This window comes from Bos indicus, chromosome 21 (genome assembly GCF_029378745.1).
Source record: "Bos indicus isolate NIAB-ARS_2022 breed Sahiwal x Tharparkar chromosome 21, NIAB-ARS_B.indTharparkar_mat_pri_1.0, whole genome shotgun sequence".
In the NCBI taxonomy this organism is placed as follows: Eukaryota; Metazoa; Chordata; class Mammalia; order Artiodactyla; family Bovidae; genus Bos; species Bos indicus.
In genome coordinates, this window is record NC_091780.1 from 45,183,181 (window position 1) to 45,204,925 (window position 21,745).

Sequence of the window (21,745 nt, forward strand, 5' to 3'; positions counted from 1 at the left end):
TGCAGACAACCACAAAACAACATTAAAACATTAACAAAATGTGCCTGAAAATACCAAAGAGTGAAAGTTAAAAACAAACAAACAAACAAACATAAAACTAAAGTGGTGTGGTGAGTCTGAGGTGAGGTGAAGTGGGAAGCAGCCATGTCAGACTAAAAAGATGAGAACTCTTCCTTCACTCTGGAGAGACAGAGGATAAAGAAGAATGTACTATGTCAACCAAAGCTAAGGGAATCTGTATGCAGGACAAGCAGCAACAATTAGAACTGGACATGGAACAATGGATAGGTTCAAGTTGGAAAAGGAGTACATCCCAGGTTCAATGCACGATACTGGATGCTTGGGGCTAGTGCACTGGGATGACCCAGAGGGATGGTGTGGAGAGGGAGGAGGGAGGAGGGTTCAGGATGAGGAACACATGTATACCTGTGGTGGATTCATTTTGATATTTGGCAAAACTAATACAATTACGTAAAGTTTAAAAATAAAATAAAATTTAAAAAAAATTAAGATTTTGTTATTGGCCTATTTATCTTTATTATTTTTTGGTTACATTTCCAATACTGTTTGTAATGAAGGAGTATCCCATAAAAATTTATTAAAAGTATTTTACCCCTGAAAAAAAAAGAAAAGGAGTACGTCAAGGCTGTATCCTGTCACCCTGCTTATTTAACTTATATACACAGTACATCATGCAAAATGCTGGGCTAGATGAATCACAAGCTGAAATCAAGACTGCTGGGAGAAATATCAACAACCTCAGATATGCAGATGATACCACTTTAATGGCAGAAAGTGAAGAGGAACTAAAGAACCTCTTGATGGGAGAAGGAAATGGCAACCCACTCCAGTAATCTTGCCTGGGAAATCCCATGGACAGAGGAACCTGGTGGGCAGAGTCAGACACGACTGAGGGAGGGGCAGGCGCTCGCTAGAGGCCCCAGAGCTTTTGATGGCAGAGCCAGCACTGTGGCTGAGTGGACTCCCGGCTCCCAGGCCTCTCTCACCAGATAGGAGCGTGGAAAACTAGTCTAAAATACGCCTGAGGGCTTTCCTGGCGGCTCAGTGGTAAAGAATCGCCCCCCTGCCAAAGCAGGGGACGTGAGTTCCACCCCTGGTCTGGGAAGACCACACGTGGCAGAGCAGCTGAGCCCATGCATCACAGCCACTGGGCCGGGGCTCTCGAGACCGGGAGCCACAGAACTGAGGTCTGTGGGCACCAGAGCCCATGCTCCGCAACAAGAGGAGCCACAGCTAGAGAAAAGCCCACGCAGCATGAAGACCGTGCACAACCATAAATAAAATCATTAAAAAACAAAACAAAACAACAAAAAAAAGAAGCTCTTGATGAAGGTGAAAGAAGAGAATGCAAAAGCTGGCTTAAACCTCAACATTCAAAAAACAAAGATCATGGCATCTGACCCCATCACTTCATGGCAAACAGATGTGGAAAAAGTAAACAGTGTCATATTTAGTTTTCTTGGGCTCCAAAATCACTGCAGACAATGAATGTAGCCACAAAGTTAAAAGACTCTTGCTCCTTAGAAGAATAGCTATGACAAACCAAAACAGTGTATTAAAAAGCAGAGACATTGCTTTGCCAACAAAGGTCCATTTAGTCAAAGCTATGATTGTTCCAGTAGTCACGTATGGATGTGAGAGTTGGACTATAAAGAAGGCTGAGCACTGAAGAATTGATGCTTTGGAACTATGGTGCTGGAGAAGACTCTTACGAGTCCCCTGAAGTGCAAGGAGATCCAACCAGTCAATCCTAAAGGAAATCAACCCTGAATATTTATTGGAAGGACTGGTGCAGAAGCTGAAGCTCCAATACTTTGGCCACCTGATGCAAAGAGCTGACTCACTGGAAAAGACCCTGATGTTGGGAAAGACTGATGGCAAGAGAAGAGGGTGACAGAGGATGAGATGGTTGGATGGCATCACTGACTCAATGGACATGAGTTTGAGCAAACTCTGGGAAATGGTGAAGGACAGGGAAGCCTGGCTTGCTGCAGGTTCATGGGGTTGCAGAGTTGGACAAGACTTAGTGACTGAACAACAACAAAAGGAAAGGAAATCTGGGTGACATGTGTACAGGAATTCTTTGTACTATTCTTGCAATCTAAGTCAGAAATTGTTGTCAAAATAAAAAATTTTTAAAAAAATCCTATACATCCACCAGAACAGCTAAAGTAAAAAAAGATACCAAATATTACAACCCTGTGCAGCAGCCCAATGCTCACATTCATTCTGGTGGGAATGTGAGTTGGCACAATCACTTAGGGAAACAGTTCACCTACAAAAGCTTTTCACATGGGTATCCTATGAACTATCACGTCTCCAAGTTACATACACCCCACAGAAATGTGTACTTATGTTCAGCTGAAGATAAATAAAAAATGGTCTTAACAGTACTCTGTGTAAAGTACCTCAAACCGGCAACTATCCAAATGCCCACCAGTAGAACAAATAATAAAGTTAGGTCTATTCTTGCAATGGAAAACAATACAGCAGTAAGAATGTAGAAACTATACCTACATGCAACACCACCAATGAATCTCATGTATATAACAATTAAAAGAAACCAGACAAAGAACAATATATACTGCATATGTATTTATATAAGATATGAAAATAAAACCAAATTTTGCTGTTAGAAGCTAGGACAGTGGTAGTCTTACAGGAGGTGGTGACTCAGAAGGCAGCTGAAAGGGGAGTCGGGTACCTGAATTGCTGTAATGCTCCATTTCTTCGTCTGGGTATTCATTACATGGGTGTGTGAAATAACATTTCACTGAGCTGTACGTTTCTGTTATGTGCTTTTTTCTACATGTATAGTATACTTTAATAAAAAGTTAGAAAAAACTTTGTTTCTTTGTGGAGAAACAAACTTAACTTCCTGACATGCTAGTTAATGTTGGGTGCTTTTAAACGGGGCTCCTCTCCTGCCATTAATAAGTAGGGTGTGTGTCCCCTCTCTTTGAATCTGGGCTCTAAGACTGCTTGGCCAATACAGGAACGATGCCACGCCAGTTTCTAGGCCCCAGCTTCCTCTTCCCATCACTGGGGATGCTCACTTTTGGAACCTCTTTACCAAGCTATGAAGAAGCCTAAGCAGCTCCATGGGAAAGCCACATGTAGGTGTTAGAGCCAACAGCCCTAGCAGAAGTTCCAGCTGCTAGCCAGTATCAACCCTCGGACACAGGAATGATCGAGCCTTCAGATAGTTCCAGGCCCTGGCCTTCACAGCCTTCCTGTGGAGGCACACCATGGGGCAGACACAATCATCTCTGCTGCGCCCTTTCTGAGTTCCTGAACCAGAGTTCACTGGCTTAATCAAATGGTTGCTGTTTAAAGCTACTGATTTTAGGATGATTTGTAACACAGCCATAGTAACCAGAACACCATGCACATGCAAAAGGAAATAAGAATTTGGGGGTTATCGAAATGTGCCACCCGGACCTCGGTCAAGAGAAATGCTTGCTGAAAGGATTATAGCTGGCTGGCTGATAGCCCCAACTATTTTATCTCTGGATCTGGAATCATGTTCATACCAAAGATATGTTCTATGCTCCCCACCCAGCCCATTTTTGCCTGACACAGAAATCCTCTAACAGGCAGCTCTGGCTTAGGGACTCCCCTGTGACCTGGATGAAGCTTTCTCAGAACTATGCTATAGTCTGCAACCCTGCTTAGCCAGTCCTCTTTCCTCTTCCTCTCCTTTCACAGGTGCAGACTGGCACTGTCATCTGAAGGCTCCTCCTGTCTATTACTGCTCCTTCCTTTTTGCTTTTCACAATAAACCTCTGTGCATCTAATCCCATCCTTACATCTACTTTTGAAGAACTGGCACATAAGGCTATTTTGTGATAGATCCCTATCCTTTTGATGTAAATAGACTCAAGAAAACAACTATATCTTTCCAGAAAATGCTCACTGGTACAAACATCAAAGGCAGAATAATGGGCTATATGGACCCCAGTATAACATCTACGTATTTAAGAACTTGTTCCTTTGACAGAGAATATTATCTTTTTCTACTTGTCTTCAGTATAAATAGCTCAATTGACAAGATCATGATGAAACCAGACTTCTACTTGGACTAGCCACCACCGATCTTAATTAGCTAAGTACCATTAAACATTTAGTAAACACTTTCACTATTCTATCAATTTCTAAAAATGTTAAATACTATTTAACTATCATAATGATTATAAATAAATATGACCTCTGAAAACCAAGACTGTATCAGTATTAAATTACTAAAATGAATGAAAATTTCATGCAGTTATATATTTGCTTTACATTGATACAACTCACTTTTAACTCAGTATTTCATGGGGGATCAAAAACAATAATCTTGGTAAAGTTATAGTGAATCCAAGATTTTCTTCTAGCTTACAAAATCCCCAAGAAAAAATGATTTTTTTTCATAAAAATAAACAGTTTCCTACTGAACACATTTTCTGATCAAGAATTTGAACTTAAGGTGGGATGATTTGGGAGAATGGCACTGAAACATGTATAATATCATATATGAAACGGATCGCCTGTCCAGGTTCGATGCATGATACAGGATGCTTGGGGCTGGTGCAGTGGGATGACCCAGAGGGATGGTACAGGGAGGGAGGTGGGAGGGGGGTTCCAGATGGGGAACACATGTACAGCCGTGGCGGATTCATGTTGATGTATGGCAAAACCAATACAATATTGTAAAGTAATTAGCCTCCAATTAAAATAAATAAATTTATAAAAGAAAGAATTTGAACTTTTATACCGTAACAAAAAGTGAATTTCCTGAAAAACTCATTATTTTCAAATCTAAATCTGCCTCTTCATGATTCTAAAGTATAACTCATCTTTTTCATAAAGTTAAACACAGCCCAACAAGTTAAACATTGTTTGCAGAGACTTATACTCCCAAAGGTTAATTATTAGTACTTACTCTCGTCTTATCGAACAGTTCTGAAACTTTAAGAAAAAACCTGGAAGGGAAAAATATTTCATCATAAGCTATCTTTGAAATAATTTTCTATTGCAAATGTTCAGAGAACACACCGCAAACCATATTAATAATAAACATTCTTATCTCATTATAATAATAATGATTTTTTTCACTGCAGATTTCATCTAGTTCGACAAAAATCTTTCTTTGTATAAGCACCCATATAACAGATTCCCCGTGATGTACTGTTATAGAAAATCCTCCCATTTCAAGGTAACAGTCTAAGCCATACATTAAAAACTTTGTCTTGGGAATTCCCTGGTAGTCCAGTGGTTAAGACTTCATGCTTCCAATGCAAGGGCCTAGGTTCAATCCCTGGTCAGGGAACTAGATCCCACACAGCATAACTAAGACCCAGTGCGGCCAAATAAATACATTAAATAAATATTTTTTAAAACAACCATCTGTCTTGATATCCTTTAGTAATACGCTGCATAATATTAAATAAAGTCTATACCTTTAAATACTATAGAAGTACAGAACAATCACATCCAAAGAACTACATTTTAAATATTTTCAAATGGAGCTGTTTTGTTTTGGAAAACAATAGAAACAAATAGCCAATTTCTATTTCAGGATTCACTTTCACTTTCTGGGGGTGGGTAGGGGAGCTGCACTTGCAGCTTGCAGGATGTTCCTGACCAGGGACTGAACCGGGGCCACCTCAGTGAAAGCCCGGACCCTAACTGCCAGGCCACCAAGTCCCCACTGTCGCTTTTAACTAGAAAGTCCATCTTTCAAATGCTGATGCCAACTAAAAAATATCCCAATGCCAAACTACTGAAGGGTATTCTGTAAAATATGACAGACAACATTATATTTGGATTAGGGTATATACTATTGAAAGCTGAATTTTATGAACTTCACTTCACTCTTTGACAAGTTTATGTAAGGTAACACATGGCAAGGTTGCCTTTTTTTCCTTATCAAAGACTTAAGAACTAACTCTTTGGGAAGGTAGCATGTTAATTAGTAGGCTATGGTATCCTGTTTTGCTGAAAAATTTGATCTGACATGTCTACTGAGACAGGATATACTACAGAAAAGTTCAAGGATGTGGTTTAGAGAAAGGCATGGACTATGAAAACAGTTTTTCTTCTTAAAATATTAAAAGTATGTTTGAGCTATTTTCAAAGGAGAGTTAAGTTTAAACAACATTACACGAGCAACTAAGATTTATGGCTAGATTAAAACTTCAGTTTAGTTCAGTTGCTTAGTCGTGTCTGACTCTTTGTGACCTCATGGACTACAGCACACCAGGATTCCCTGTCCACAACCAACTCCTGGAGCTTGCTCAAACTCATGTCCATTGAGTCGATGATGCCATCCAACCATCTCATCCTCTGTCATCTCCTCTTCCTGCCTTCAATCTTTCCCAGCATCAGGGTCTTTTCCAGTGAGTCAGTTCTTTGCATCAGGTGGCCAAAGAGTAAAACTCGGCCTCCAACAAAATATATATTAATATATATACACTCTAATTCTAAAACAGAATTTCTTTTTTTTTTTTAGCATTTCTTATTTAAAAGAAACTTTATTAAAATCTAAGAACATTTTAATATAAATTGTTTCTCTTTCACACACATAAATTGGCAAATTTTCATCAACTAAAACACTGTAAATGTTAAAAATTATATATACTAAGGTTGACTTTTATTTCTCGGAATTAAAAAAGTAAGAGAGAAAAGGAAGAGAAAAATAACACCAACCTAACTTTATAAAGAAGCTCTATACTGTCAATGTGTTTTGACAAAAATATTCCAAAATGCCTGCTGGGTCAGCAGTAGTGTGTGTGCCCGAGCTGGCAACAAAAATTTTGTTTTATTTAATGTTTTAAATCAGAATCCTTACTTGCATATATCTGTAGAATCCTGAGTTCCTAAAGCATATAATGAAGAACCAATTCTATTGTAATCATCTGCAGCACCTATGGAAAAAGTTTTAAGGATTTAATATATTTATTCATGGATTAAAAAAGTTACTGAATACGTACCTGCCAAAAAATGTGTATGTAATATGAGATACCGAAGTCTAGAGAAAGAAACCACACAAACTATAATACATTATGATGAATATGGAACTGGAAGTAGCTATAAACTACTTAAGGAGCAGGGGAAACAGATATTCCACCTGAGGATGTCAGGGAAGGGTTTACAGACACTACAGCAGGTGTTGGAGCTTGCAGGGTGAGGAAATCTTTACTAGGCAAAGTGGAGGAAAGAATTCTAGATAAAGAGAAGGGCATGGAAAAGAACCAGGGAGACGTACAAGAGCAAAGAATATTCAGAGAGACTTCTGGGTCTGTAGCACTGTAGAGAGTGTTATTTTTTTTTTAAAGTAAAACAAAAAAATTTTTAAGTATTTACTTTTTTTTTTCTTAAGGAAACCACCCAGACAGCATTCTCTCCCTCTTACTCTCCCAAAGGAGGAAGAGAACAATCATCAACAGCAAACAGCAACTGCAGAAGCAACACCACGAGCCAGCTTCACGCTGAGGAGAGACTGCTGTGTGAAGTATGTCTCCTCCTCATGCTTTCAGGTGCTCTACATGTTCAGAGAAACTTCTAGAGTAACAAACAACAGAAACGATCCTCAAAAGTACAGTCTTAATATTTACTATTTTAAAATAACAGTATTCAAACCATTATATGTTAACATAATATTTAAACGAAAAATATTTAAAATCAGTGACCATGGTGACACTTAGATTTTGCAAATCTCCTTTTTGTGTCTGGATTAACAGTCAATAGCTCCATTCTCTTATCTGCTTCTGCACTCACTGTACTGTGACACAATATTTTTGCTCAAGTATGTGGGGGAAAAAAAATCTAGCTTCAAACAGGTATGTTGTTGGAAAAGCAGGAGGTATTTTACTAATATTTTCAGATAACTGGATACTCTACTCAACAAGCAGTCGTTTCTTTAAGGGTTAGTCACACTGGGGAACCTAAAGTCCTATCAGTGAAGTCTGTGTACTCTATCACATTAAACTCCAATGATATGTAATATTTATCCCAAGAATATAAGATTGGTTTAGTATCTGAAAATCAATCAATATGATTAACCATATTAGCAGACTAAAAAAATAAAAACCGTATGGTTATCTTAATTGTTGCAAAAAGAGCATCTGACAAAATCCAACATTCATTCCTAACTGAAACCTGCTAAAAGGCATCTAGGAAAAACCTATACCTAACATCACAATTAAAATGGATGCTTTCCCACAAGATAAGGAACAAGGTCAAACCGCTTGCCCTCACCACTTTTACCAAAATGGTACTAAAGGGTACAGCTATAGTATAATGGGCAAGGAAAAGAAATAAACATCATTCCAACTGGAACGGAAGAAGTGGTAACTGTTTTTATTCAAAGATGACCCTTTATGTAGAAAATGCTAAGGAATCTACAAAATAGTTAATAAACTAATAAGTGAGTTGATTTAGAAAGGCTGCAAGATATAAGCTCAATGCTGAAAATACAATGTATTTCTATATATTGGCAAAAAAACTAGAAACTCAAATGTAGAAAACACATCATTTAGAATCGCATCAAAAAACAGAGATCTAACTAAAGATGTATAAGAGCTTTACAAAGGAACCAACAAAAAATTGCTGAGAGAAGACCAAAGTAAATAGGCATATACCCTGTTCATGTATTAGAAGAACCAACACTTTTGAGATCTTAATCCTCCCCAAACTGATCTATATTCTACACAATTCCAATCAAAAAATCCCAGCAGGCATTTTTGTAGAAAGTGACGAGCTGATTTTAAAATCCATCCAAAAAAATAAAGAACCTAGAGGGCCCAAAACAACTTTGATAAAGAAGAATAAAGTTGAAAGACTTATACAAGAAAAGAAGTTCAATATCATCAATCACTGAAATTAAAACCATATTGGCCTAGCAGAATGGATAAAATTTAAGACTGACTTTGTTGGTAAGGATATGAAGCAGCTGGAATCCTCGTGCACAGCTGGTATGAATGCAGAATGATACAATCATTTTGGAAAAATGTTTGGCAATTTTTTAAAAAAAGTTAATTATACACTTACATTTGACCCAGTCATTCTACTTCTAGGTACTACCCAAGAGAAATGAAAGCCTATGTTCATACAAAGACTTACATATGTCAGCTTTATTTTGAATGGGTGAAAGCTAGCCAACAATCCAATTGTCCAGCAACAGCTGAATAGATAACTGTGGTATATCTATACAATGGAATACCACTCAACAACAAAACAGAATGAACTACTGAAGCATACAACAACATGGATGAAACTCAAAATAATTTTGTTGAATTTCAAAGCCAGACCATAGAAAGTACATACTGTATGATTCCATTTTATTGGCAACTCTAGAAAATGCAAATTAATCTACAGAGACAGAAAGCATTATCAGCAGTGGCCTGGGGACAGGGACAGGATGGAGGGATTATGAAGGGCCACAAGAGGACTGTGTGTGGTGATGGACATGTTCATTATACTGTCTCTAGTAATGATGTCATACATGTGTCAAAACTTATCCAATTGTAAACTTTGAACATTGCAGCTTATTGATATCAATTACACTTCAATACAGCTGTTAAAAAAACCCATTAATCTAACGTGTACTTAACATGATTTTGATTATTTAGAAAATACTGGTTCAATGAATCACACACATCTTCCAAATGCAGATGCACTTCAGTATATAAAAAGTATCACACTCAGTAATATCACCATCAATCTCCTCAGACAAGTCTTTAATTACTGAAAAGCAAACTCATGGTGACTGACACAAGTTTTCCAAGATTCTAATAATTGCTGGAAACCTTGATTTTCATCCTTGTCAACAAACGCTGCCAGTAGTTTTCCATGAAGTGTGAGGCTCATTTAATTAATTTTTGATAAAATGTCTACCAAGACACAAGTTTGCATAATAGCAGCTTGTCTGTCAGTTGTTCTTTCAAGTAAAAATGGTACTGAAAAAAAGCAGCCAGTTCAGCTGCAACTCAAGTTGCTTTTCTAGAAAGAACCATCATACATCCATATGCAAAGTGCCTTATGCATACCTCCCGATCCATCATTCAGCATATTAAAAAAGTATACTCAAGGGAGGAGACTTTCAATAAGTAATAAGTTTCACTGCTTCATCAAGGACATTCTTAATTGAATTTTTAAAATTCTGAATGCACTGTGGGAAAGAATACAAAGATTATTAGTACAGTTTGGTGCCACTGCTTTGATTTGTCCTAATACACCAGCAATTTATCCATCACAACTTTTGCATCATTGGTGTAAATGTCAACATGGTGAAAAGGACAAAAAAATCATCCTAGTTATTATTATGAAATTAGTTTTGTTCTCACAGACTTGCTTAAAAGGGCCTTGAGATCAAAGCTTCATAGACCACAGTTTGAAAATCACTGCCCTATATCAAGACTTTTACAAACTGTAAATAACATAATAACTTGATAATTATTCCATTAAACAATGTAAACTTGAGCCACAGAGAAAAACCTTACTTTTGTGGGATCTTGTCATCCTATCAGATTTAGCAGATGCATCCTTAACTCGGTTATGATATTCTAAAAGGAATGTTCGTTCATGCTCAAAGAAATCATCTACATCCTATGGGATCAAAAGAAAATATGAGCTTTTTTCACTTATTTGCTTTAATCTAACATATAACACTTTGCTTCCCTTATAATCATAAAAGATCATCATTAAACAGCATAGCTATCCTCTAATAATCAGACATTATATTGATTTCACCAGCAAGTTCAAACTTCAAAAACATGTTAAGTTCAAACTTCAAAAACAAGTTCAAACCTCAAAACCATCTCTCTATCAAGTAAGAGGTCTTCCACAGTGCTACAGCAGAAGGCTTACGGTCCCACATGGTCCAAGCTTCCATGCTGTACCTGAACCTATTCCAGCCTGTACTCTTCCACCACAGTCCTGCTTCTCCAACACATTTATTTCCTCCAGTGGGAGCAATCAATTGCTTTTGAGGAAAAAAAAGGGGAAAAAGCCCAGCAGACAAGTAGACATCTGCTTCTCTTGGTCTGTTATGCATTTCATGAACCATTCCTGAATGCTGCCAAGCCTTAGTCATTGGCCCTCTCTGACTGCTTTGGGGAACCTGGCCAAATTAGCTATCTGGGAGCAATTTTTGTATTAAACACTGTTTTCAATCTTTTTTGGAACAAAGCTAGAAATCCATTAAAACTAAAAACAATGAACTCCCTTCTAAAATAGCAACTGTTTACTGAAAAAGCACCAGCTGAAATGATGTAACTTGAGACCCGTATTAACAGAACATAGTAGCAAAAGTTAGTGTGACAAAATGTGACTTAAAATCTGTTAATGCATGTGTACTAGTTTTCTTAACTAGTATAGTGAGGTCTATTGGAAAAACAGAGATAAAACTAACTTGCAGAGTTGTAGTGAAGATTAATGAAATGTACGCTACCAAACACCACATTGCAAATGTTCAAAAAAATGTTAGCTATTACTTTAATAAAATTATCAAACTACTAATCAGTATAGTGGTTTATACTTAATGTTAATCAAAAAGTTCAACATAAGTAGCATCAAAATGGAAATAATCTGAAGAAGAAGAAAAAAAAACAAAAAAACCAGCCTGAATCTTTTTTTGGTCTCACTGCATGGTTTGTGGGATCTTAGTTTCTTGACCAGGGATTGAACACAGGCCCTCGGCAGTGAAAGCGCTGAGTCCTAACCACTAGACTGCCAGGGAATTCCCATGTCAACCCTTTATTAAAAGTAGCCAAAGGAGATGCACTGTCAACATATCAACTGACCTGTCTCTACAAAATCAAAGTATAAACCAAATAGTACTTTACACCAAAGTTTTAGTGTAGATATATTCATAAAAACAGGCAATGATGATAAGGCATTATTTATTGCTTTATTATTTGCTTAATAATATTATTATTGGAGTACAATATACCATAATATGATTCTATATAAACTTTGAAAATACATTCTGCAATAAACATTTTTCTCAATATTGATGGTAAGAGTTTTCAAAAAAATCAATTCTTGTACCATTTTCAGACCATCATTAAGAAAAATCCAGGTGTTATCTAGGTAATTATAAGTATATGCATACTAGCATCTCATTCTTTCTAAATCTAACTCAGTGTTTCTAACAATCCTATAGCTAGGTAGCATTACTAACCACGTTTTCAAAATGGGAAACCTGAGATTTAGAGAAAGAAAAGTGACTTTTCTCAAGGTCACGTGGCTACTATGAGACAAAACCAAAACTTCAACTGAGCTCTTCTAACTTCAAATCTAAACCCAAGTCGGCCCCGAACATTTGTAAAGCCAAGGCTACGTGTACAAACCGAGGCAGCCCCTCGGTGCCCACCCTGTGACTCTGTAAGGCAGAGTCACAGGGTAAGGCCAGACAGTCATTCCATCCCGCACACTGCTCTTCTTTCTTCCCTGTGCTGGCCGTCTACTCCATGACTACCCGTGGAGGACAGACCACCAGAGGCACGGTCTACTCACCAGCAGATGAATTCAAGGAGGAAGTCCAAGCAGGACTGGAAGGCAGGCTTGGAATTTGGGCAAGAAAATGTGGGGTTCTAGATAAGGAGAATGGTCTGGTTTGGAGGACAGGGGTGTGGGCTCTGGGTTGGCAAATTCCCTTGGAGCTGCAGACCTATCACCCCTTAGAGAAAGGAGCTCTCTGAAGAGGGGAACTCAGGGCAAGGGGCCCAGTTTCCCAGCCCTAAGAAGTCTACTATCCAAACTTCTCTTCCATTCCAATATAATGGCCTACACATCGGAAAATCTCAAAGTATCTCCCTCATAAAAGAAGTAAATTCTCAAAGCAGTACCTCTGTTAACCAAATAGTGTCTTACCTTTACTCCAGAAACAATTACTCCATCTGCTGATTTAACCATGTTTTTAAAGAAATCTTCCAGTTTCTCTTTTTTATTTTTTCCTCGCACACTCAACTGAAAGAAAGGTAAATTTAAGTTAGTATTTCTTTTAAGATTACAAATGAGAAGTTAATACCTCCTTTATTCTCTGTCATCAAAACAGCAATCTCAAAAGGACTCCAGTTTTTAAACTTTTGGCAATTTCATTATGTATGATCAGTGATTTTCAAATTCTGGGAACTTAAAGGAGTCTGGCCTCAGCCCCAAAGATTCAGGTTCAGCTGATCTACAGTATGGCTCAAAAGTGAAAGTGTTAGCCGCTCAGTCGTGTCTGACACTTTATGACCTCATGGACTGTAGCCTGCCAGAATCCTCTGTCCATGGAATTTTCCAGGCAAGGATACTGGACTGGATTGCCGTTCCCTTCTCCAGGGGATCTTCCCAATCCAGGGATCAAACCCGAGTCTCCCACATTGCAGGCAGTCTTTACTGCTGAGCCACCAGGGAAGCCCCTCCAAATTGTGTAAATGTAGTTGGTAATTCTGCTCTAAGGAGCCCTTTCATCATACTTTGTCAAACACTACTACATCATATGAAGTCAACTAAAAATTCACTCAGGAGCTTCTCTGAACATGTAAAATTTACTGGAGTACAATATACCATCATATGATTCTATAGAAACTCTGAAAATATATTTTGCAGATTTTTCACTCTGAACTCCAAATCTCATCTCCCGACCTATTTTGGGGTCAGCAAACTCATGAGACAAAGGACACAAACGATGACTCTGAATGGCATGAATAGTATATATCTAAAGGCAAAACTGAGAAGCAGTCAACTCTGACTTTACCACTTATTGCATCAGTGCCCCATGAAGGAACATCTCATCTAACTTCCTTATCTGCTGCCATGGCTTCAATACTCACCATTAAGCAAGTGACTAGCACATTTCAATCACTACGCAGAGGCTCTTTCCTGAATCTTAGATTCTATTTCAAATTGCCTACATTGTATTCCTTACATATATATTCTGCTAACCGCACATTGAATATTTTTTAAAATATTTATTATAATCTGATCTCCAAGTTTTCCCTCTTCTTGGTTCCCTATTCATGGTTTTCCCATCTATACAGTCTCTTAGCTTCTCATCTGGTCCCTAAAACCCCATCAGTTCAGTAGCTCAGTCATGTCCAAATCTTTTCGACTCCATGGACTGCAGCATGCTAAGCTTCCCTGTCCCTCACCAACTCCCAGAGCTTGTTCAAATTCCCATCCAACGAGTCAGTGATGCCATCCAACCATCTCATCCTCTGTCGTTCCTTTCTCCTCCTGCCTTCAATCTTTCCCAGCATCAGGGTCTTTTCAAATGAGTCAGTTCTTCGCATCAGGTGGCCAAAGCACTGGAGTTTTAGCTTCAGCATCAGTCATTCCAATGAATATTCAGCACTGATTTCCTTCAGGATGGACTGGTTGGATCTCCCTGCAGTCCAAGGGACTCTCAAGAGTCTTCTCCAACACCACAGTTCAAAAGCATCAATTCTTTAGTGCTTAGCTTTCTTTATAGTCCAACTCTCATATCCATACATGACTACTGGAAAAAAGATAGCTTTGACTAGACAGACCTTTGTTGGCAAAGTAATGTCTCTGCTTTTTAATGTGCTATCTAGGTTTATCATAGCTTTTCTTCCAAGGAGTAAGTGTCTTTTAATTTCATGGCTGCAGTCATCAACTGCAGTGATTTTGGAGCCCAAGAAAATAGTCTCTCACTGTTTCCATTGTTTCCCCATCTATATGCCATGAAGTGATGGGACCAGATGCCATGATCTTCGTTTTCTGAATGTTGAGTTTTAAGCCAGTTTTTTCATTTTCCTCTTTCAGTTTCATCACAAGGCTCGTTAGTTCTTTGCTTTCTGCATTATTAGTTAAATAAACAGGGTGACAATATACAGCCTTGACGTACTCCTTTCCCATGTTGAAACGAGTACATTGTTCCATGTTCGATTTTAACTGTTACTTCTTGACCTACATACAGATTTCTCAGGAGGCAGGTCAGGTGGTCTGATATTCCCATCTCTTTCAGAATTTTCCAGTTTGTTGTGATCCATACAGTCAAAGGCTTTGGCATAGTCAATAAAGCAGAAGCAGATACTTTTCTGGAACTCTCTTGCTTTTTGATAATCCAACGGATGTTGGCAATTTGATCTCTGGTTCCTCTGCCTTTTCTAAATCCAGCTTGAACATCTGGAAGTTCACGGCTCATGTACTGTTGAAGCCTGGCTTGGAGGATTTTGAGCATTACTTTGCTAGTGTGTGAGATGAGTGCGGTTGTGCGGTAGTCTGAACATTCTCTGGCATTGCCTTTCTTTGGGATTGGACTGAGAACTGACCTTTTCTAGTCCTGTGGCCACTGCTGAGTTTTCCAAATTTGCTGGCATATTGAGTACAGCACTTTCACAGTATCATCTTTTAGGATCTGAAACAGCTTAACTAGATTTCCATCACCTCCACTAGCTTTGTTCATAGTGATGCTTCTTAAGGCCCACTTGACTTTGGACTCCAGGATATCTGGCTCTAGGTGAGTGATCATACCATTGTGGTTATCTGGGTCATGAACATCTTTTTTGTACAGTTCTTCTGTTTATTCTTGCCACCTCTTCTTAATATCTTCTGCTTTTATTCGGTCCACAGCATTTCTATCCTTTATTGTACCCATCCTTGCATGAAATGTTCCCTTGGTATCTCTAATTTTCTTGAAGAGATATCTAGTCTGTCCCATTCTATTGTTTTCCTCTATTTCCTTGCACTGATCACTGAGGAAGGCTTTCTCATCTCTCCTTGCTATTCTTTGGAACTCTGCATTCAAATAGGTACATCTTTCCTTTTCTCCTTTGCCTTTAGCATCTCTTCTTTTCTCAGCTATTTGTAAGGCCTCCTCAGACAACCATTTTGCCTTTTTGCATTTCTTTTTCTTGGGGATGGTCTTGATCATTGCCTCCTGTGCAACATTCCACTGTATAATTAAGGGATTTGATTTAGGTCATACCTGAATGGTCTAGTGGTTTTCCCTACTTTCTTCAGTTTAAGTCTGAATTTGGCAATAAAGATCATGATCTGAGCCACAGTCAGCTCCTGATCTCGTTTTTGCAGACTGTATAGGGCTTCTCCATCTTCAGCTGCAAAGAATATTATCAATCTGATTTCAGTATTGACCATCTGGTGATGTCCATGTGTAGAGTTATCTCTAGTGTTGTTTGGAAGAGGGTGTTTGCTATGACCAGTGTGTTCTCTTGGCAAAATTCTGTTAGCCTTTGCCTTACTTCATTTTGTACCCCAAAGCCAAACTTGCCTCTTACTCCAGGTATCTCTTGACTTTCTACTTTTGCATTCCAGTCCCCTATGATGAAAAGGACATCTTGGGTGTTAGTTCTAGAAGATCTTGTAGGTCTTCATAGAACTGTTTTAACTTCAGCTTTTTCGGCATTAGTGATTGGGGCATAGACTTGGGATTACTGTGATGTTCAATGGTTTGCCTTGGAAATGAACAGAGATCATTCTGTCGTTTTTGAGATTGCATCCAAGTACTGCATTTCAGACTCTTTTGTTGACTATGAGGGCTACTTCAGTTCTTCCAAAGGATTCTTGCCCACAGTAGTAGATGTAACAGTCATCTGAATTAAATTCGCCCATTCCAGTCCATTTTAGTTCTCTGATTCCTAAAATGTCAATGTTCACTCTTGCCATCTCGTTTCACCACTTCCAATTGATTCATGGATCTAACATTCCGGGTTCCTATGCCGTATCGTTCTTTTATTGTTCTTTACAGCATTGGACTTTAGTTCCACCACCAGTCACATCCACAAATGGGCATTGTTTTCACTTTGGCTCTCTCTCTTCATTCTTTCTGGTTATTTCTCCACTCTTCTCCAGTAGCATATTGGGCATGTACCGACCTGGGGAGTTCATCTTTCAGTGTCAAATCTTTTTGCCTTATCATACTGTTCATCGCATTCTCAAGGCAAGAATACTGAAGTTGTTTGCCATTCCCTTCTCCAGTGGACCACATTTTGTCAGAACTCTCCACTATGACCTGTCCATCTTGCGTGGCCCTACATAGCATGCCTCATAGTTTCATTGAGTTAGACAAGGCTGTGGTCCATGTGATCAGTTTGATTAGTTTGTTTATGGTTTTCATTCTGTCTTCCCTCTGATGGATAAAGATAAGAGACTTACGGAAGCTTCCCGATGGGAGAAACTGACTGTAAAGGTATGCAACTATGAAAACTCCATACCTTTCAATAAAAATCTTGACACAATCTACAGCTTCTTTCTTTTTCCTTCCAAAATCACACTTTGAGCATCTCTTCCATACTTAAATAAGTTCATAGAGTTTCATAATGTTCAGAGACTGAACGCCAATCCCCTTAGCAAGATACTCAACACTTTGAAAAAATCTGGTTCAGGTTACCTTCCCAACTCCACCCCTACCCCTAAAGAGCCTTATGCTCCACACTGTTCTCGAAAGAGGCTCTGAACTCTTAGGTTCCTCTGTATCTGAAATGGTATCTCCTCTTCCACCAAAAACTCTGTCGGACTTTAATATTCAAAATAAAAGGCATCTCTTCATGAAACCCTTTCAAATTCCCAGTTAGAATTCACTGCTCTTAGGCCCCTCAAAGTACTCCAGCTTTTTTTTAACCTTATTTTTTATATTAATTATTTCACTGCTGCTGCTGCTAAGTTGCTTCAGTCGTGTCCGACTTTGTGCGACCCCACAGACGGCAGCCCACCAGGCTTCCCCGTCCCTGGGATTCTCCAGGCAAGAACGCTGGAGTGGGTTGCCATTTCTTTCTCTAATTCACTCATTTAACAAACCATAATGAATGTATATTATAACCACACACTGTGCTGGGTGTTACAAATATTAAGATGATTAAGAGGTGGCTCCTACTCCTAAAGTAACTAAGGAAGACAGAGAGAAGCAAACATAATTACACACAGTAGGGGAAGTATAGTGTTAAAGCTATTCATGGGGCATCAGCAAAGCACCCAAAGAACTCAATACAACTGAGGGGTTGAGAAAGGTAAGACTGGAGGTTGACGGACCAGTCAGGGTCTGCTTCAATAACCCAGGCAAAGTCTGGACTAGTCTTCAGGTCTAGTGATGGAACCAAGTATCCACAGTAAAAAGACAGAGAGAATCTGGTGACTCCTGACAGGAACAGACAGTAGGAGTCCTCAGTAATTTTCACGGTGGAAGGGAACGGGAGTTAGTGATGCCTTCTTTGAGATAAGACAAAGAGTACAAAAGGAGGCATGGATTTAAAAGAAGGGTTCAGCTGAGGGTAAAAGGCCAAGGGGACATCTAAATGGAGGTTTTTCAGGAGGCTATTTAATGAATAGTGCTGGGCCTCAGGAGTGATACAGTTGGGGCGGAGGGAGCCGCCAGGCGGGGCTGTCCCATTTGGCTTGTGGGATCTTAGTTCCGTGACCAGGGATCAAACCCATGCTCCCAGCAGTGGAAGCACAGAGTCCTAACCACTGGACCGCCAAGGAATTCCCATAGATTTCTAAGTTAATAGCATATTAGAATCGCTGGAGCCACAGAAGCAGGTATTAGAGAGAATTTACAGAATTAGAAATCTTATAGATTTGTAGAGAACTCAATGAAGAACCTTGGAAGAATCAGATTTAAATGAACGGATATATGGCGGGAAAAGCCCATGAAGCAGACTGGGAAGCAGCCATAGAGTTAAGAGGTGAACACATCAAGATGGATTCCCATAGATCCACAAGAACATGGGAGTCAGCATAGCTAGAAAGGTATCTCAGTCAAAATGGAAAAGCATGATGCATTTTACCACATTAACAGAATAAAAAACATGAATCATCTCAACAGATGTACTTTTTCATGATAAAAACACTCAACAAACTAGGAATAGAACTTCTCTAAGCTGGCAAAAGGTATCTATGTAAAAAGCCACATTTAACATCACACTTGATAGTGAAGGAGTGCGTGCTTTTCCCCTAAGATCAGGGACAGAAAACAGATGTCTGCTCTTATTTAACACTGTACTGGAGGTTCCAGCCAGGGCAGTCAGGCAAGCAAAATTTTAAAAAGGCATCCAGATTGGAAAGGAGGAAGTAAAAAAGAAAAAAGAAAAGAAAACTATTAAATGAGTGTGGCTGCCAAAGTGGTTGAAGACTATGGGGGGATACAGGAGGTTTGGGTGTTTGCTTTCTGATTGGTGTCCAGTCCCAGTGAACAAGGTCATTATTTGATCTAGAAGAATTATTGAAATTAGCTTTAATGGAAAACGAGAGATCTGTCTAAAGTCATAACATTGCTATAAGTGACAGAGCAGGCACGCTAGGCAAGATAAGAAAGAAAGAAAAGAGCTACTGCCGGGGTCAAAGTGCAGGAGAAGTCAAGGGTCTAGATGCAGCAGTGAATCAAAGAACAACTGCAGTGGGAACAGGGAAAAAGGGAGTTGTGAGGACAGAGGGCTACGCTTGGAGTCCATAAGGTCAGGGTTTAGGAACTCGGGGGTGAGATGAGGTCCTGGGTGTGGTCACTGATGCCATAGGAAGAAATGAACGAAGGTTAGGAAATATCTCTCTTCTGCTAAAATCATGAGTTAATCTTGTCATCCAAATAGAGACTCCAAGATCTGTATCACCCATCCACTAAAAAGATTTTTTCCAGGACCACGAATGAAGAAATCTCTTGAGGCTGGGAGGGAGGAAAATTAGCAGCAACCAGCACTGAAGGAAGCAGGTTAAACAGATTAAGAGTCAATGATCAACCCAAAAGTAACTGGGAATTCTTTAGCTTAAGAACTTCTCTGAATTCTCCATAAGACTTCAGAAGCCTCCAAACTCAAATTTAAGAAACATTAACCAATTTAATAACCCTATTTCTTAAGAAGTTCACATTTCAGGATCAAAATCAATCTCTCATGTAGTAACATAGTTTAGCATCATTTAAAAAATTAATCTACTTAAGTTCTACTGAAATACTGTATCATTAAAAAAGTCATATTAAAAAAAAAAAAAAAAAAAAAAAAGTCATATTAAACTGCCTTGAAAAATCAGAACATTTTATAAAATGTATTTATAAGGCCTTAAGCCTTTTCTAACAACTCCCTTCTCCTTCCAATGACTCTTTAAAAATAAACCTTGATCACTGCTTTGATCAATTCAATACTCACATCTTGATTATATTCCAGGAAGACATGGAAATTTAAATCTTTCCTCAAAATGGGATGTGCAGCCACACGACACAGAAACACTTCATGCATTGCAACCGTCTTCTTGAATATTGCCAAATACTCACTAGAAATAATACACAAAATTAAAGGTAAAAACTCTGCAGAAAAACACCCGCAACAGTTTTTTAACCAAATACTAGGAATTATTCTAAATGCAAAACTAGAGGCACGAAGATATAATCCATGTAAACAAAGGTTTTAGTTGAACTGTTAACAAAATATATAAAACCCAGCTCTGAAAAGACTTCATGCTAGTTAATAGTATTTATTATATATAAATGTTATTATTTTTAAGTTTTATGAACCTTTCTTCCTATGCAAGTTGATGTTAAAGGTAACTATAGGGCTTTTTGTTTTTAGCTTCAGAGAAAGTACATTACAAATTATAGCATACAATTTTAATGATTCAATTTCTAGATAATTACTGCTTTTATACACCTTCATACAAATAACTAAAACAAACCTCAGTAAACATATTTTCAACTTTAATAACTATTTTCATCTAAAGACCCAAACACACAAGAAAGAAACACACCATGGAGAGACTAGTGTTTTCCATTACATTGAAGAACTGTGTTTAAAACATTTTAATATCATCAGTGAATCACAGTGATCTTATAGTAATACATGTCAGTTTGGGGGGGGGGGGGAACACTCAAGGAAAAGGCCCAATATTCTTGCTTCAACTACGTGCAAGGAGGTTAAGTTTTACATACCAGCAAACCAGCAGGACCAATGTTGGGAGAAGTTTGATCTCTGTGAGGGTAGTCATTCAGTGAAGACAAAAAAGAAGGATGCAGAGGATGGAGGTAGCAGTAGAATAAACCAAAGGTTCTCTGTTATCCAACCCCTAACCAGACCACAAAAGAATCATGATCAGGGCCACTGGAAAACCACAGATTCTCTCAATATTAATGTGCGCTGCTCATTTCCAGCTGTCAGGCTTATCAACTATAGAAGTCATACCTGTCCACTATCAGGCTACTGCTTGCACTCAGTATTGACAGAATTCTTAAAATATCTGTCACCTTACACTTTAACAAAGAAGACCTACTTTGTTAATTTCTCTTGTCAAGAGTTTAGCATTTTGAAGAAGAGTCTAGTAGCAGCATGAATATATGCTTAAAAACTGAAATTCAGTGGAAGAGAAGAAAAGGAAATGCACAAACAGGAGAAATGACCAGAAAAAGTGATGGAGGTGATGGTAATGCAAGGAAAGCTATTTCCTTGTTTAACTCTCAAAATACAGAAAAACAATATGCAGCAATCCAAAATTATTTCAAATGTTCAAGAGAAGGGGAAAAACTGTATTTTCAGCGAATATGCTAAAAACGAAATAGAATTTTTTCAAGAATTTAATATATGTCTAGTATATACGAAACTAATCATCATTTAATAAAAAACACTAAAAAACTATTCTCTCATTGCTTTGCTCCTATTCTTTTCCCTTCAGGCAGAAGCCATAGTCAGACAAAAGAGTGGGAAAATTACACACACACACACACACACACACACACACACACCGTTTTTGAAAAAGAAAGAAGAAAATATCCAGAGTTGCTTAGTGCACACTTATA

General features: G+C 38.4%; 1 protein-coding gene and 2 non-coding genes across 3 annotated transcripts in view; 1 reads left to right on the forward strand and 2 right to left on the reverse strand.

Moving 5' to 3' along the window:
• SNX6 (sorting nexin 6) overlaps nt 1-21,745 on the reverse strand; it is a 49,115-nt gene that overhangs the window by 11,857 nt on the left and 15,513 nt on the right. The window contains exons 6-10 of the mRNA XM_070775450.1: nt 20,109-20,232; nt 12,880-12,975; nt 10,506-10,611; nt 6,854-6,929; nt 4,946-4,985 (exon numbers count right to left, since the gene is read on the reverse strand). Coding sequence (XP_070631551.1) covers nt 4,946-4,985; nt 6,854-6,929; nt 10,506-10,611; nt 12,880-12,975; nt 20,109-20,232 — 442 coding nt within the window. The remainder of the gene's footprint in view (nt 1-4,945; nt 4,986-6,853; nt 6,930-10,505; nt 10,612-12,879; nt 12,976-20,108; nt 20,233-21,745) is intronic.
• Nucleotides 5,261-5,332, forward strand: TRNAW-CCA (transfer RNA tryptophan (anticodon CCA)). The gene has a single exon. It is a non-coding gene; the product is annotated as a tRNA-Trp (tRNA).
• LOC139178506 (small nucleolar RNA U3) lies at nt 7,388-7,610 on the reverse strand. Its single transcript, XR_011562893.1, has one exon. It is a non-coding gene; the product is annotated as a small nucleolar RNA U3 (small nucleolar RNA).